General features: G+C 39.9%; 1 protein-coding gene across 14 annotated transcripts in view; it reads left to right on the top strand.

The window, feature by feature from the left end:
• Positions 1-16,985, top strand: part of macf1b (microtubule actin crosslinking factor 1b) — a 96,263-nt gene that overhangs the window by 58,955 nt on the left and 20,323 nt on the right. For all 14 annotated transcript variants that reach the window (XR_008963460.1, XR_008963461.1, XM_057341189.1 and 11 more), the window contains 7 exons: positions 6,652-6,818; positions 7,000-7,159; positions 9,865-9,949; positions 10,045-10,283; positions 12,849-12,968; positions 13,608-13,715; positions 16,383-16,601. Coding sequence is in view for 12 of the 14 variants with exons in the window: in XM_057341189.1 (XP_057197172.1) it covers positions 6,652-6,818; positions 7,000-7,159; positions 9,865-9,949; positions 10,045-10,283; positions 12,849-12,968; positions 13,608-13,715; positions 16,383-16,601 (1,098 nt within the window). In the remaining 2 variants the exon portion in view is untranslated. The remainder of the gene's footprint in view (positions 1-6,651; positions 6,819-6,999; positions 7,160-9,864; positions 9,950-10,044; positions 10,284-12,848; positions 12,969-13,607; positions 13,716-16,382; positions 16,602-16,985) is intronic.

Genomic DNA, 16,985 nt, shown 5'->3' with positions numbered 1-16,985 from the left:
TCAATCCCAAATAATCAATCTTCCATCATCAATAAATGAAAAGAAATCTCAAAACTTTAAAATAAATAATTAAATGAACTGAAACAAAAAAGGAAAGTAATAAAAATCTCAGATCTTCAAACTTGTAAACAATTTCTCAATAAACTTGAGACAGAACCAAACAAAAATCAAAACTTCAAAGTTAAAATCAGTAGCTTCAAAAATTTGAAACAATCAGATATTTAAAAAAGATTCAAGGCCAAAAGCCAAAAATCAATAACTCAATAAGTAAAACAATAATTCAATCAAATGAGAGTCTTGACTTCAAGCTTGAAAAGTCAATATATCTCAAAAAATAACAATTTCAAACAACTCCAATGGTTCATTATACTGAAATAACAAAACAATAAAATAAAATCTCTAAAACTCCAACGTTGAAATCAATGATTCAATCTAAAATATTAAAATAAAAGAAAAATGTCTCAACCTTCAATTGTAAAAATCAACAAACTAAAAATAAACCAAACGTGAAACAATAAAGTAAAGGTTTACTATTGGGGAAGGGAGATTTCAAAGCATGGGTCTGAATAGTTTATTTACATAAATCAGTTTTAAGATAGAAAAGTCTTAAAAACAAAAAACTCAAAAATCAGTTTTTATTTGAAATCAATAAAGAAAATGTTTCAAAATAAACTCTAAACTACTCTCATATTTAAAATAAAAAATAAGAATATCTCACAGGCAAATGACACCTCTATTTTGTTATGTTCTCAATAAGATCAGTCTTCTCTATTTGTTTTCATAATATAATCTTTTATTGAAAGCCAGCTTTCTCAAAAATTCTTATAACAGTGTTTAAACGAATTTTTAAACTAAAATATTATTTCAGAGAATAAGTAATAGATAGTTGTATATTATTCATTTTAGTTTCCTACTGTCTCCCTAGATCTTCAGTTTTTCATGCATGATTTCTCACAGACACACAATTGCTACTTTTTCCTGGGCTTATGGCCAATAAGCCCCCACCTTCTCACTCTCTTAGTTCCTTTTCAGCTTTTCTGATACACAGACACTACACAGACAATTTAGACAGACAAGACACAGATTTTACTTCTTATGCGCATCTAAAGGCCTCACATTTTATGGAATAAATATCTCACTGCACACTGCAGGCAGTCTCACCGCACGCTTGCAGGCGGTCTCACCGCACGCTTGCAGGCGGTCTCACTGCACACAGCAGGCAGTCTCACCGCACGCTTGCAGGCGGTCTCTCAGCACGCTTGCAGGCGGAATAAATATCTCTCACCGCACGCTTGCAGGCGGTCTCTCCGCTCGCTTGCAGGCGGAATAAATATCTCTCACCGCACGCTTGCAGGCGGTCAAGTCCCTTCTTGGGACAAACTAAATCTACAGGCAGTATCTTACTGCATATCCATACATCCATCCTCATTCATATCTATTTCGTTGAAACCTGATACCCTCCTGCAATTTCACTTTTGGACTTTTTGACCACACCCAGAACTCACCTCCAGCAGACCACACAGATGTTAAATTTAAACTATAAGCAAAAGTATGCTCACCTAGAATGCGCGCTTGATCTGTGCAGTCAGCCGGGTGGCGTGCCCTCAGGTGTAGTCAGATGTCTTCAGCCTCTTTCCAGTCCCTGTTCGGGCGCCAAAATATGATGTGGTAAAAGTCGATCTTGAAGTTCAAAAAATCTCTCAGACAAAGAAGGTTCAGGTGTCAAGGAGTTAACTTTATTTGATCAGGCCAAACAAAGTGAGATGTCCCAAGTCATCTGAAAACTTAGTGGTTTCCAGCCTACAGTTATAGATTTTTTTAGATTTAGATTTAGATTCAATTTATTTTCATTGCACATGTACAAGTACAAGGCAACGAAATGTGACCTCTGCATTTAACCCATCCAGAGAGTAGTGAACACACGTACCCCCGGAGCAGTGGGCAGCTATCACTGCAGCGCCCGGGGAGCAAGTAGGGGTAAGGTGCCTTGCTCAAGGGCACCTCAGTTGTTACCCGCCGGCCCTGGGAATCGAACCGGCAACCTTCTGGTCATGAGTCCGACTCTCTAACCATTAGACCACAACTTATAGTGAAACTTAGGAAAGGAGGTGCTTTCCTAAACCAATCAGGAAATTCCCTTTATCTTTTATTTTTATTATCCAATCATTCTCGTCTGCCACTATTATTTTCTAGGCAACAAGGTTTGTATCTAATGGTTGAATGTCGACCTTTACTTGGTTTTTAAAAATAAGTTTTCCTGTTGGTACCAGTTTTCAGGCCACAAAGTGAACAACATGTTCAACCTTCTGAACTTTATCTAGGTCAGGCCTTAAACAGATCTCAAAGACATCACTGAACTTTGTATTGCTGAAATCTGTTCTATACTTGGTTAAAATGATTAAAAATATACTTATAGTTCAAACAACACACAATCAATGCTTAAGTATACTGATTATATCATTAAATCATTAAATCATCTTCATATATTCACTTGTAACACTCAATCATTGGTCTGATTATTAACACATCTATGGTAATATCATTCCTATGAATACTTCTTATAAGTGGGGTGTACAACAGAGCCCAAAGTGCAATGTGCAAATACAACAATCAACAAAATGATCAGAATCATGCACAATAATACCCCCAGCAGTCGGAAGAAGGCTTTCCACACACGTGAGGTGAACTGGGAACCTCTGTCAGAGACTATGTCCTCGGGCAAGCCGAAGTTGCGGAATACCTGATGAAACAAAGCTTCAGCGGTCTCCAGAGCTGTGGGCAAACCTTTCAGAGGGATAAGTTTACAGGCCTTCGAGAACCGGTCGACGACTACTAGGATCGTGGTAAAACCTTCGGAGCCGGGTAGGTCTGTGGCAAAGTCTATGCCTATGTGTGACCACGGTCTTCGTGGTATCGGGAGCGGCATCAGCTTACCTGCTGGGAGGTGACGCGGTGTGGTGGACATCGCACAAACTGAACATCCCTTGATGTAGTGGTGAACATCTTGGTGCATGTGCGGCCACCAGTATCTGCCTTGAAACAGGGAGAGAGTTCGTTGACGGCCTGGGTGACCAGATCCCGGGGACGTGTGTACAGAGTCCAGGAGGGTGAGTCGAAGGGAGGTGGGAACGTAGACCTTTCCCTCCGGACCTCCCGGTGGAGCAGGTTCCTCTAGGGTAGCTTGGTTGATCTCGTCATCCAAGGTCCATAGGATAGGACAAACAAACACAGCTGGAGGAAGGATGGGTTCAGTTAATTCTGTAGGCGGATCGGGTGAGTGAATTCTGGACATGGCGTCGACCTTGGTGTTCTTATATCCTGGTCTGCACGTGAGGGTAAAGTTGAAACGGGTGAAAAATAGTGACCAGCGGGCTTGTCTTGGGTTTAAACATTTGGCTTCTCTCAGATATTGCAGGTTCTTATGATCGGTGATGACCTTGAAGTGGTGTTTGGCTCTTTCCAACCAGTGCCGCCATTCTTCTAGGGCTAACTTTATGGCCAGATAACATAATTCTGTTCTGCCGGGGATAACTTCTTGGAATAATAGGTGCAGGGATGGAGTGCTGTGGTTCTCCCCCATATTGTGACAGGACCGCTCCTACCCCCACCGTGGAGGCGTCCACCTCCACCACAAACAGAAGGTCAGGGTCTGGATGGGTAAGCGTGGGGGCAACGCAGAAGGCCTCTTTCAGGAGATGGAAAGCTTTGATTGCCGCGGTGTCCCAGGTGAGTTTACCGGGTTTCTTCTTGAGCAGGGATGTGAGAGGTGCTGCGATTTGGCTGTACTGACCAATGAAACGGCGGCAGAAATTTGCAAACCCGAGGAACTGTTGGAGCTGTTTGATGGTCTGAGGTTGTGGCCAGTTGCGAACTGCCTCTACTTTCCCCCGGTCCATGCACACCCCTTGTGGTGTGATGACATAACCCACGAAATGCACAGATGTTAGATGGAACTCACACTTCTCCTTCTTTAGGTAGAGGCGATACTCGCGGAGGCGTTGGAGTACCTGCTGAACATGTTGTTGGTGAGTCTCGAGATCCGGGGAGTATACAGTATAAGGAAGTCATCTATGTATATTATTACGAACTTGTGTAGCATGTCTCGAAAGATCTCGTTCATGAAATTCTGGAACACGGAAGGGCTGTTGGCTAGACCATATGGCATTACATAGTATTCATAGTGGCCGGTAGGAGTAATGAAGGCCGTCTTCCACTCGTCACCTTTCTGGATTCGGATCAGGTTGTAGGCGCTTCTGAGGTCTAGTTTGGAGAATATTTTAGCTCCTCGAAGCTCCTCTAAGGCGGAGGGCACTAGGGGAAGGGGATAGGCGAATTTTACGATTTGAGAGTTGAGATGGCGATAATCGATACAGGGTCGAAGTCCTCCATCCTTCTTTCCTACAAAAAAGAAACTGGATGCGGCCGGTGATGTCAACGGGCGGATAAATCCTTGCGAGAGAGCTTCTGTGATGTACTCTTCCATAGCTCGTGTCTCTGGGATTGAGAGGGGATATATACGACCTTTAGGCAGTGTGGCTCCAGGTAGCAGGTTGATTGCACAGTCCCATGGCCGATGGGGAGGCAGTTTGGTAGCCGCGGACTTACTGAACACGTTCTGGATCTCCAGGTAGGCAGGTGGAAGCTCCACAGATATCGAGGATGGAGGACTTTCCAAGGTAGTGGATCCCAGGAGAGTGAACTCCTCCTGCAACGTCCTTTGGCAATGAGTCAAGCAATAGTCACTCCACCGTTGGATGTCGCTCGTCTCCCACACAATCACCGGCTGATGTTGAGCTAACCACGGGCGTCCCAGGACGATATCCACGGTGGCAGCCTCTAACACGAGAAAGGAGATCTCCTCTTCATGATTATGAGGTAGTCGTAGTTTTAGAGGAGGAGTTCAGGAAGTCACCATGCCCCGGGCTAGCGGTTCTCCTTGAATATTGATGATTTGGTAAGTCGTGCGACTCTTGAGACTGGGAATACTGTGGGGCTTGAGTAAACGTGAGGAGATAAAGTTGCCAGAGGATCCTGAATCCAGGAGGATCTTGACTGGAACAGATTTTTGAGCAAGAATCAACAAACCATCGTTATGCGGAATATTCATGGCTATATTGTCTATATGTATGGGACTCACCGCAGATGTTGGAGGACGTACAGGGCAGCTGCTGATGACATGTCCTTGGCCGCCACAATACAGGCACAGGTTGAGCCGTTTGCATCTGTCCTTCTCCACACACAAAAGATGGTACCTGTCCATCTGCATGGGTTCAGGTGCGGGGAACATCGGATCTAGTACCATGCGAAACGCGGGTTGAAACTCTAGGTGTGCAGCATTGAGGTTTTGTGATATATGTTGGGCTTTCTGCATAAAATTTCCCAATCCCACGGTGGTATCATAAATGGCCATCTGCTGTTGAACTCTCGGATTGAGACCTCGTCGATATGCCGAGAGAAGTGCAATCTCATTCCATCCACTGGTGGCTGCCAGCATGCGAAACTGTAGGGTGTACTCGTGAACGGAGTGCAGGGCTTGTCGTATTCTGAAAAGTTCATCGTGCACCGGTAAGGATGTAGTACATGTACCAAATACTTCCTTGAAGTGTGCGAGAAACCTGTCGAGGGATCGGGTGATGGGACTGTCGGCGTTCCATACTGACTGTGCCCATTGGCGAGCCCTTCCGGTTAGCAGATGTGGTTGGCGGGTCCGTGACACCTGTATAATATGCATGTCATTGTGGAATAACTCCCTGAAATATTCCTGATGACATGAGCTAACTGCTGCAACAGCTAAGGATCCCGCTGCAGTTGTTTCAACCGCAGCACAGATATTAGCCAATGCGAGCTGGCAGTCCTCCTACTGCTATCTTAGTCACGTTGTTCTTTTAAACTTTGTATTTTCTGTTTTTGTGCTCCACTATTTCTTTCAGACATTTTGCCGCTATGCCATCTAGCAACAGCAGTGACGCAAATGAAAATGATTGACATGATTTCACCTGCAGCTGATTGGACTGATGTGACCCAAATGTCACATCTATCCAATCACCGTCTTATTTTTTTGTTATATTTCCTATGGGCCAATGAGGGTCTATTTTTGTTCCCGCTGAAGTAAATTTAAAATAAAAATCTTGCCAATCAGAGGCCTCTAAACAGGTGGGGCCCCTAGGCTGCAGCCTAGGCAAGCCTGTGCGTTAATCCGCGTTTGGTGACAGTATTGCTTTTGTATGGATACGGAATATCCTTTTCATTGCCATGCGAAAAATAATCTAATCATCTTGAAGAGTTCACTCCACTGATTCTGTCCCCTGTGCTCCTACCATTTTCAGCCATACATACATACAGTATATAAACACATCCATTCTGCACATATACGTACTGTATCTACATGGTTGCCTGTGGAAATTTAATCTCATTGTTATATTCATAGTTCTATAAAAAATTTGTTCCACGTTAGCGACAGTAATTGTAAAAATAATCTCTCTAGGGTTGTAAAGAGATTGTTGTACTGTATTCATATGACAAGTAAGTTGTATGTGTCTTACAACCATAAAATGCACACTACGGTGTGCAAAGACAGGCCACAAATCATATGTTCATATAAAACAGGGTTTATTATTGTCACAGTATTGTCACATTTTTCTTGTCTTGCAGCTCCTAGAACGCCTCTTAGAGGACAGGAGGCCCAGTATAGACATTATGATGCAGGAGGGTCCACACCTGGCAGAAGGACTACAGGGAGATGACAGTGAAAAGAACAAACTACAGCTTGCACAACTCAAACTCAAGTGGAAGGCTCTCGTTCAGACTGCCAACAGCAGGTAAGTCACAGAAGTAATTTGTCACTTGTTGTTTTTATACTGCATAAAACAATGAGTTTATTAGATATTTAACAAAATGCCCAGTAGTTTTTCATGAAAGACAGATCCATCTGGGTCCAAAAGGAACACCCACCAAGTGATTCTGAACAATATAATATAGTATTGTGGATCATTCTGACAGACACAAGATTTTGAAGGTCATTCTGCCAAGAGCTCAACTATTCCAGGAAATAATGGACAGTCTCCAGCAGTGGCTTATATCTGTGGATCAGGACTTAGCTGAACTTCGCTCTGCAGAAAGAGGAATGCTTCATCTACAGGAAGCCACAGGGCAGGCCAAGGTCAGAAGCACAGAGAAAATGATGCATTCTAATGTTCTTGCTGCCTTGCAACCTGTACGTAAACAAAATAATCACAATTGAAATCTCTTTAATTTCTGAAGGTTTATCCTGAGAAATACACAAATGTAATTTCAAATGCACACTATATGAAGAATATTTAGAAGAAAAAAATTTGACTGTACACTGTATACAAAAATAGGTTCTTAAAGGGTTATTCACAGCATTGCCATAGAAGAACCATTTTCTGGTTCTTCAATTAACATTAAAATAACAATTTCTGTCTGTATAATCTTTTTTCCATTATAAAAAAAAACATTTTGTGCAACAAAAAGGCTCTGCAGATGTTAAAGGTTCTTTATGGAAACATACAGACATTCTTCTATGGAATCGTGTCGCACCTTTATACTGTATGTAAGAGTGTATGGTTTAATAAAGGAACTTTAACATCAAGAGAACTGTTTCTGTTTCAGAAGGTGTCTTTAAAAAAATTATTTTATTGTGTCCACTGCTTAATTTGTAAATTCCGAGGTGCCGGAAGAAGGGGGCGTGGCAGATCCAGCAAGTTAGTGGGGTTTTCTATCCAACTATTTAGATGTTTTAAAAATGCGCATAAGAAAGCCTAAATGGAAACGGACATGCGAAGATACTCTCAGTATTATCAAAGAAATTTAACATGCTAGACGCAGATTTTATCTTGAGTTTGCCTTATGCGCGTTAAGGTGATGGAAACAGTTTATTGTCATAATGATGATGTTGTGAATATCTCTGCATGTAAAACACCAAAAACACAGCCCACAACATTTGTGTAGAATTCAGAAGTTTTATGTTAAACTTAAATTACACCTGCAGGTGCAGGTGGAGGCTGCCATGTACGTTGTATTATAATGCATATTATCATCCTGACTTGAAAATTTGATCAATCATTTAAGAAAAATAGGTGTATGTAAGTTAGCCTACATTAAAAGTTCAATCAAAATATATATAAAAACATTTTTTTTTAAATAATAGTCTAAAATGAATAAATATACACAAATTATTTGACAATTTACAGATTAACAGAACGAAAGGGGAAAACGGTAACAATATGCTGCTGAGTTTGCTTCAGTTTGTGAGGCACAGCGCTCCACAAATAAGTTCAAGGAAAGGAGATGACGGAGCGCATCCTTTTCTTTATTTTGCAAAAGCACAATTTTCTGTTTTTAGTGCAAGTGTGTACACAACTAAAAGTAGCTAACTTTGTAGTATCCAATGGCATACTCATAGTCATATCTGTTTGACCATAAGAGTTTTTTAAGTTGTTTCTGCCGTGATAACTAGCAGCTCAAGCGACTGCGCCATCGCCTTTTACCCGCACACATAATATTCCAGCATCGCAAACTTGACAGCCTGTTCATTATCAAATAATATAGTTTCCAGTATAATGCCATTGCCATTATAATTATTCTACGTGCTTTTTAATTAAATATATGCACGCAACAGGTCAGCACAAACATTTTCCATTAGAGCTGGAGGAGCGAGATCTGCCAAATAAGGTTGCTAATTTATGCTACCCATAAATTTGTGCTACCCTCTTGTGATTGGGTTGGGGGAGGGGTTAGTCCTGTTTTGTATGGAGGTAGCAAAATTTGATAGGGATGCATAAATTGGCAGAACACCGGATCAGATTTCAGAGGTGCCGGATCCGGCTTGTTCCGGCACAAATTAAGTACTGATTGTGTCGCCTCTAACAAAATATTAACCTTTATCCTGATCAACCAGTACACTGCAACATATCAGTCTGCACTCAGAGAAGTCATAATATCAGAATCAGAATCAGAATCAGAATCAGAAGAGCTTTATTGCCAAGTGTGCTTGCACACACAAGGAATTTTCTTTGGTGTTGGAAGCTTCTAGTACAGACATTCAACCCAATGACAATACAATATAATACGATTCACTATAATGATATCAACTCACTAAATAATTAAAGGGGTCATATGAGACGGCTAAAATGAATATATTGTTTGTTTTAGATGTAATGCAATGTTTATACACGATTTAAGGTTAAAAAACGCTGTATTTTACACATACCGTGCATGTTTGTATCTCCTCTTTGCCCTGCCTCTCTGAACCACTCAGATTTTATACAAAGCTCATTGCTCTGAAAAGCGAGGTGTGCTATGATTGGCCAGTTAACCAGTGCATAGTGATTGGTCGAATACTGTCAGCGTGTGACGGAAATGTAATGCCTCTTACCATATTTGGAACATCAGGTTCCAAAGCAATTGAACTGACAGGTACGCCCACCTTACTTGCACATGCATTTGGGTGGTCTTAGTCAAATCTTACCACGAACTGACGTAGATTTGTGGGAGTGTTACATGAGGCATTTCATGCAGGTCTGAGTGAGCATTCGCTTTTAGATAGAATGCATCTTTTGTTCCGACACTTTAATATTTGCAATTTTACGTGTCTAATACATGCATGGGCAACTTATAACACACCACAGACACAGAAAAACACGTATTTGCGCCATATGACCCCTGTAATGTTAGTTTTTGTTTTTGTTTTGCAAACATTTATGAGAAACATCTCATTACAAGGGACAAACTAACTGAAACAAAACACTAACTTTCCACGAAGTGTCCACTTTTACAAAAGAACAACCACAGAAATACCATTTTCTTCTGAGCAGTACAGCAAATAAACACAATTTCTCCATTCAGGTGGTCATGGAAGACATACAAACTAAGAAAGTTTACTTGGAAAAGCTACAACAATGTGCTCATGAGCTTATGGAAACAATTTCGGGTGAGATTACTTTAAATTTCAATTAATAAACCGAACTTCATGCAATGCCATAAAGAACACATTTCAGTGCTGGCCTTTATTATGCTATCCTGTAGAGGAGGAAACTCAACTGGTGCAGGAGCGGGTAGACAGTCTGCGTATCCGATACTCTGTGTTAAGTCTGAGCAGTGCTGATGTCATGCAGAGGTTGGAACAGGCTATGGAAGCGTTTAGTCGATGTACTTCCAGCCAGGAGGATTTGCTACTGTGGCTGGGTCACATAGAGAGAGAACTTCTGGCCCCTGGGACCCAGAGCCAAACTGACGCAGTTTTGTGTTCTGATGAAAGGCAGAAGGTAAAAGACACAACTATTAGTTTGTCCTTTTTGTGCGTTCGTGTGTGTGTGTGGGGGGGGGTACTTGTCTACCTATCTAAGAGGGGACCTTGGTGTCGTTACACATTCACCAGAAGGGGACCATGGAGCAAAGTGGAGACATTTTTCTGGTACCCTGTTGGTCATTTAAATCATGCAAAAATCAAGTGAAAAACTTTAGTTTTAGCCAAGTGGGGACCTTTAGGTGAGTGTGTGTTTAAGGTCTCAGTCATTCTCAGCAGCACGCCTATAGGCTGGAGCAGGAACTGTAATGGCAGATTGACACAGGTCGTTCACACTTCTCAATTGTTTGAATGACTTGTCCCAGAGAAGCTCTGAGACTATAACTATAAGTACTATAACTATATATAACTATATAACTATGAAACTATAAAGGTTATTTAAGAGGGTGCTTACTTAAGGAACAAGTTCGTTTTTCAAACTGACCAAGTATTAAATACTGTATACATAGGCCTACATTATATATTTTTTACTGTTGCACTAAACATGTTTAGTTAGTTGTGTTGAAATAGCAATGTTATAAAGCTGTTCCATCTTTAATGCACATAACATAATTAAATAAAAATATTTAGTGCCTTTAATCAAAATAAAAGTTTGAGTTTATACCTCTAAAATCTTTAGTGAAGGCAAGAAATGACAAAGCTGTCAAACAGATAGCACTTCACCATCTAACAGGGGACCAAAGTTAATTTGTTCAACAAAGTCACTATTTCATGCTATTTGCACACAAGTTAACACACGTTTAGTGTCAAACTAATATGCACTATGTATCATGCCACTAAATATCATTAACATGTGCATTGTTAAACAGGCCACTAATTTTTCCAGATGAAGGATTCATAAAATATCAAGAGCACACAAACACATCTGCGCAACAGATATTAAGGTAGAGACAACAGCAGCTGAGCTTTACATTTTTTAACCCGAGCTTTTGTTATATAAGAGGGAATCATATTGTAAGCGAACATCCTGTAAGTGTTAGACCTGAAAACGCCCTTGTTACTAAAATAACAACTGTTATTGACACGAGAGTCAGCGAATGGCAGGTCCTGGAATGCACCTATCTACATATGTAGATAGGTTGAACACCGCCTCCACAGAAGAATATCAACACCTACTTCTCGAGCCCTGCCCACTGGTTCGCACATGACAGTACTGAACACAAGCTGCATGGAACCAGATAGAGCGAGTATAAGCATCATGCCGTTAAAGATAGCAAAATATTGTGCAGTGCCTGGTTGTGGAAGAACACAGTCGCTGCATAGCATCCCTTGGATTCCGACAGTAGGAATGTGTGGTTGAAGTTCATTTTTAAAGACGTTCCAGCTCACGTGGGGAAAACATTGAGCGTTTGTTCACTTCATTTCATTTCATTTCATTCCTTGAACAAGACTTTGCGGAGAGACTAAACTTAAAAAGCAGTGCTGTGCCATCAATATTGGATCCGATAGGAATGGTGCAGCAATCTTATGTGAGTAAAACATATTTGTATTATGCGTCACTATTGCTTTGTTAGAGATCGCTTGATATGCCCTGATAGTATTACCTGGGGACCTCTTGTCATTTGTAATAATTGCATTCGCCATCTCTGTGATTTGGCGGGCTCATATATCATTTTTCAAGGTTTTATTCACCGTTTGCCAATAATGGAGGCTGTTTTGAAGTGTTTTGATATTATTTCTGGTGCTGGGTAATATCCATATCTGCCAACACTGTCGTTTTGGCCGGGAGTCTCCCGTTTGTTTATTTATCATAAAAACTATAACATTTGAGACCCGCGATCGCGGTGATCTTCTGTCCGGTTTTAAATGCTGACATGTACGGTCATATGTCACTAAACACCATACAACTATAGGCTATACAAACTATACGCAAAGCCTTGCCATCACATCCGGGAAATAAGTCTGTAAATTTGAGTAAAATCACGTTACGTGTCTAACCAAATTCACAGAAGGCTCCAACTAAGTCAACTACGCAAGCTGCTATCCAATCATAGCAGTGGGCGTTTACTTCCAAGTCTTTTATGTGGCCCGCCCTTAAAAACCGAGCGTTTCTCCAGCCGGCCTCAAAACCAGGGTAGAAAATAGCCTATTACTTATTTTTAATTTTAATGTTTTCGAATGTAAAAACCACGCGAACATCATAAGTAGACATCAGACAATAGTATAAAACAATAAAAACGGCCAGCCTGCCTTTAATACTGGCAGGGCTAGCGCCACGCTACAGAGTGTCAGAGCCATTTCGGATTTAATGTTATTTCATTACAAAGTGACACGGGTCCCTTGTTAGATGGACAAGAGTGACATGGTGTACATATTTAACATTTAATAATAACAAAATTTCACATTTTGAACAATTTCAGTATCATTAAATGTAATGGGAATATTCACAAAACATCAGCTCTTGCCATCAAAATAACCTCCATAAAATATGTTGGAGGTCAAAATGTATTAAAATATGAATGTTATAAAGCTGTTCAATGTACAATGAGTTTACAGTAAGCCACTTTTGTTTTTCTGTAATTAGTTGCATCAGGCTGTTGAGAAAGAGTTGGCATGGTTTAGAGATACCTCACTTGCATTGGAGAAGCTCAAAGCCTTTGATCTAAACCCAGAGATCATCACAGCCCAGCTTAATGAGGAGAAAGTAAGTTTTTGCATAACAACAAAGTTTCGTTTTTGTATATTTGTATTGTAAAATGCATACATTAGGGTGGTTCTATAATTGGAGATACATTTTGCATTTCAAAAAGTCAAACACTGTCAGACATTACCCTCTCTCTCTTCTTCCTCTCTCTAACACACCTCTGTCAATTATTTTGTATACTGCCTACCTTGGTTGAACATTTTAAGCTTTTTAGACGAAACTTCACTTGCTAGCATAAAAGCTATGAGCACATGGTATTAGTCAAATCATAGTAACTAACAGATTTTGAAAAACATACAATGGGATCAATTATCAATTCTGTTTTCCCTTTGAAAATGAGGAAACAGTTTTCACGTATTAGAGAGAAACTCTTGGTCCAAGTACTTTTTAGATTAAAGAAAAAAACACATGCCTTACAATGCTTCAGATGCGAAGACACTTATAAAACACTTTTTACAAAAAATGTATTATTGCTATTATTAGTGCTATGGCCCATCTTGTAATCCATGACATTAAGTAACAAATTATTTGAATAATTAAAAGTAATCGCCATCTCAACAAACTAAACAAAAAAGACACCAAATGTACCAAATATAGAATTAACCAAAACATACATTTTGTTTGCCTGTTGCTCTGCAGATACATGCTGTTGAAATTCTGCAGCACAAGTTTAACATTGAGAAAATGGTCAAGATTTTGGAACTCCTGCAGGTGTACAGTGAGGATGAAGAAACCTTAAGACTGCAGGTACTAAACATTTAAATTTACTTCTAAGATAATTATTATACTGTATGGATTTCTAGAATACTCTGAATTTTCTGATAATTCTGATCCTGGTAAATCACATCATCCAGCCATCTGATATTTCTTAATAACTATAACAAATTCAGGAATTAAGTTATATCCAGGGTTTAAATTGGGCCGGGGCATCCGGGGCTGAGCCCAAGCACATAGACTCCAGGGCTCAATATTAACGCTTCATTAACACCAGACAATGTAACCTGATTAAAACGACAATAACCATAAATGCCTAGGCAATCACCAAAAAGAAGTATTCTTCAGATTTTATTACATTTAGAGCTGGTTTCCCGTACAGGGCTTAAGAGACTAAAACACATTTTAAAGCTGTCCAAACTGAAAACATCCTGCTCTAACATATCTTAAAATACATCCGTGCAATTGTTTTGTCTCAAAATGCACACAAGTAATGCTTATTTGTAAAGCATGTTTGTAAAAACTACCTAAATGTCCTAATTCAACAAATTTAAATTTAAAACAAAAAAAATGAAAATTCTTGTTTATTTTGAACAACATTTTTAAGAAATAGTTGAAATATGTTTTATTTGAAGGCAGAGAGTCAATAAAAAACCAGACCACTGAAATAATTTTGATATTTATATTTTATTAGGTCTTTACATTAAGAAGTTAATCACAAAAAATGACTTTAGTTGGGTTTTCTCAGGCAGGATCACAATTATGTAGCCTCTTATTAAATGAATGTGAACTTATTTACAGTATATTTTATGTGAACTTATGTATGTTTTCTTGGACAGACATGACATATGAGATATGGTCAACTTGGTCTCATAGGAAATACGTACCACTGTATACTTTTTGCTGCGCCACAAAATATGTACAACCAGGCGGAGCCTACCCATCCAATCCTGTGAGCATAGTTAAAGCTCCCGTCGGATACTGCAGGGGCTAAACCCGCTCTCAAATTCCACTTCATTTCCCACGCCGTTGTACACAAGAGTTCCCCTGTTGTCTGTTTTTGGGGCTACCCAGTCCCATGCCGCAAGGTTTTACCCCTAGCTCCCAGTCGAGCAGCCGCACCTGGTTTTGCATTTCTATCCCTCACTCTGCATCCTACGCGGTAACACCCGCTTAATTGCTAGTGGCCCATATCTGATGCTGTGGGAACCCCCCAGTCAATCTAATAAGTATACGAATGCCTTTCCCTCAGCTTTGTGCTTCACTTTTTTGTTGGGTTCTCGCTGGCAATTATTCTTCCTTTTTGGGGAGTACTCTGGGTTCGTGCAAAATTTTCCGAGCTCGAAGCCCTCCGTTTGGACAGTATGCCAAATACGCTTTATCATACATGCAGTATATTTGATTACATGTTAATGCGAACTCGTGAAAGGAAGTTTATTAAATTAAGTTCGGGAGGAGCATGCTCATGTAATCTAACCAATCAGCCCGGAGAGGTGTTTATACATAGCAGTCCCTCTCCTCTGTCCTGTGAGGTTAGTTAAGCGACATCACACAATTTTTTCACCATCACGACTGTTAAATAGTTCAATAAACAGTTCAATAAGCAAGTACAATATTTTTAGGTCACTTGCATTACAGGCGCAGTATTGCAGACTACTTTTGTTCAGAAACGAAAATAATTCTAAAGAAAGACACAACAGCATGCGCATCTCACAGCAACCAGCCGATTCATTGCTGAATGATTCAGTGTTTTGAATCGGTTCAGTCAAAGTTTCATTAGCCCATGCTAGAGCCATTAAGAGAGAGAGTTGCGTCAACTCTGTTGACACCAACAGTTTTTTCACAGCAATGGCGGTTCATGGAGCCTCTCAATAGTTCCTGGTAACGCATGGAGCTGCAGCAAAACAGACCGATTGTGACAAACTTTAAACCCATTTAAAGACGTAAGTCATTTAATGAATAAAAAAATGGAAGAAACAAAGCATTTAAAGAGAAAACAACTTCCTGGAACTATCTGAAGGTTCCATGAATCACATGACATGCAAAAATGTTGAACTTCCGTTACCGCGAGTCTCTCTCTCAACAGCTCTGGCCCATGCATAAGCATCTGATGAATCAGTTGTTTGAACGAATCGGTTGAATGAACGATTAAATGACCTACTGTCATTTTAATTTTGTTTAAAAGTATCTTTTCCCCTATCATTTCTTATTTGTATATTTAAAAACATTAAAACAATCCATAACATTATTAAACGGTTGTTGTTTTTTCCAGTGTAAATGATTTAATTTGGTAACATATAGATAACAACAGAGGGCTTTCTTATATATAATCTCATATGTGTTATTTATAAAGCATTATTTATTTTAATTGTTTTACAAGTATCAAACTGCACTGGTCAAAGTGACTTGCATTTCCTTGAGCAGTATGTTATCAGTTTTCCTATCGAGGAATAACATACCACTGTACATCACTGACTAATCAAAGTCATGGATTCCAGAAAGCAGTGTAATAATAACTAATAAAATGTTTAATGTCAAATTATTATTGTGTGTTAATTTATTTACTAAACAGGTATCTATACAAATGCTTTATGTAGTTCTTTGAGATATAAGATTTAGTTTATTTAGGTTTTTTGGTTCAACATATTGACCAACAAAAAACTCCACATATTAATGGGTTTTCTTGTTTTGTCTCTAAAGTCATGCCTAGACACCTTACAGGAGCAGTGTCAGGTCACTACTGCCAACAACTCTCATGTGGTACTTCAACTTGAACACGCTCAGTCACTCTTGTCTCAGTTCTCAGAAGGCTATGCTGAGGTGTTACCGTGGTTACAGGAAACCAAAGCCCTTACTGGCCAGTTCACCCTCAACATTATCAGCTACGAGACTTTTCGAGAACAACAGGACCTCTTACAGGTACTAAAAATGCACAGTTTTTTAGAGTAAGCCATTTGTTCTTAAGGTTTCTGCTTTCTCTCAATGAGTCGTGTGTGTTTTGGCCATAGCGTGCAATAAACCAATCAGTCTCATATCCGATTCCCTTTAAAAGCAAGTTGCACTTGCATCATGGCGGATTCGCTATTTACATGGCAGATTCGCTATTTACATGGCAGAATTTGCAAGAGCAAAGACTGAGGACACGAAGAGGAGAGGAAACGGATCTGCTCGTGCGCGAGGTTAAAGCGGGACAAGCCATTTTCAGTTGCCTGATGGGTGCAAGTGCATTTGCTATTTAAACAACGTGGCGCTGGAAGTGAAAATGATAACTGCGTTGGGTTGAATCTAGCAAAAAACACTTGC

This window comes from Triplophysa rosa, linkage group LG8 (assembly GCF_024868665.1).
Source record: "Triplophysa rosa linkage group LG8, Trosa_1v2, whole genome shotgun sequence".
NCBI classification, from domain to species: domain Eukaryota; kingdom Metazoa; phylum Chordata; class Actinopteri; order Cypriniformes; family Nemacheilidae; genus Triplophysa; species Triplophysa rosa.
The sequence above is the reverse complement of the archived record's forward strand: the minus strand, read 5'-3'. Positions and strand labels throughout refer to the sequence as shown.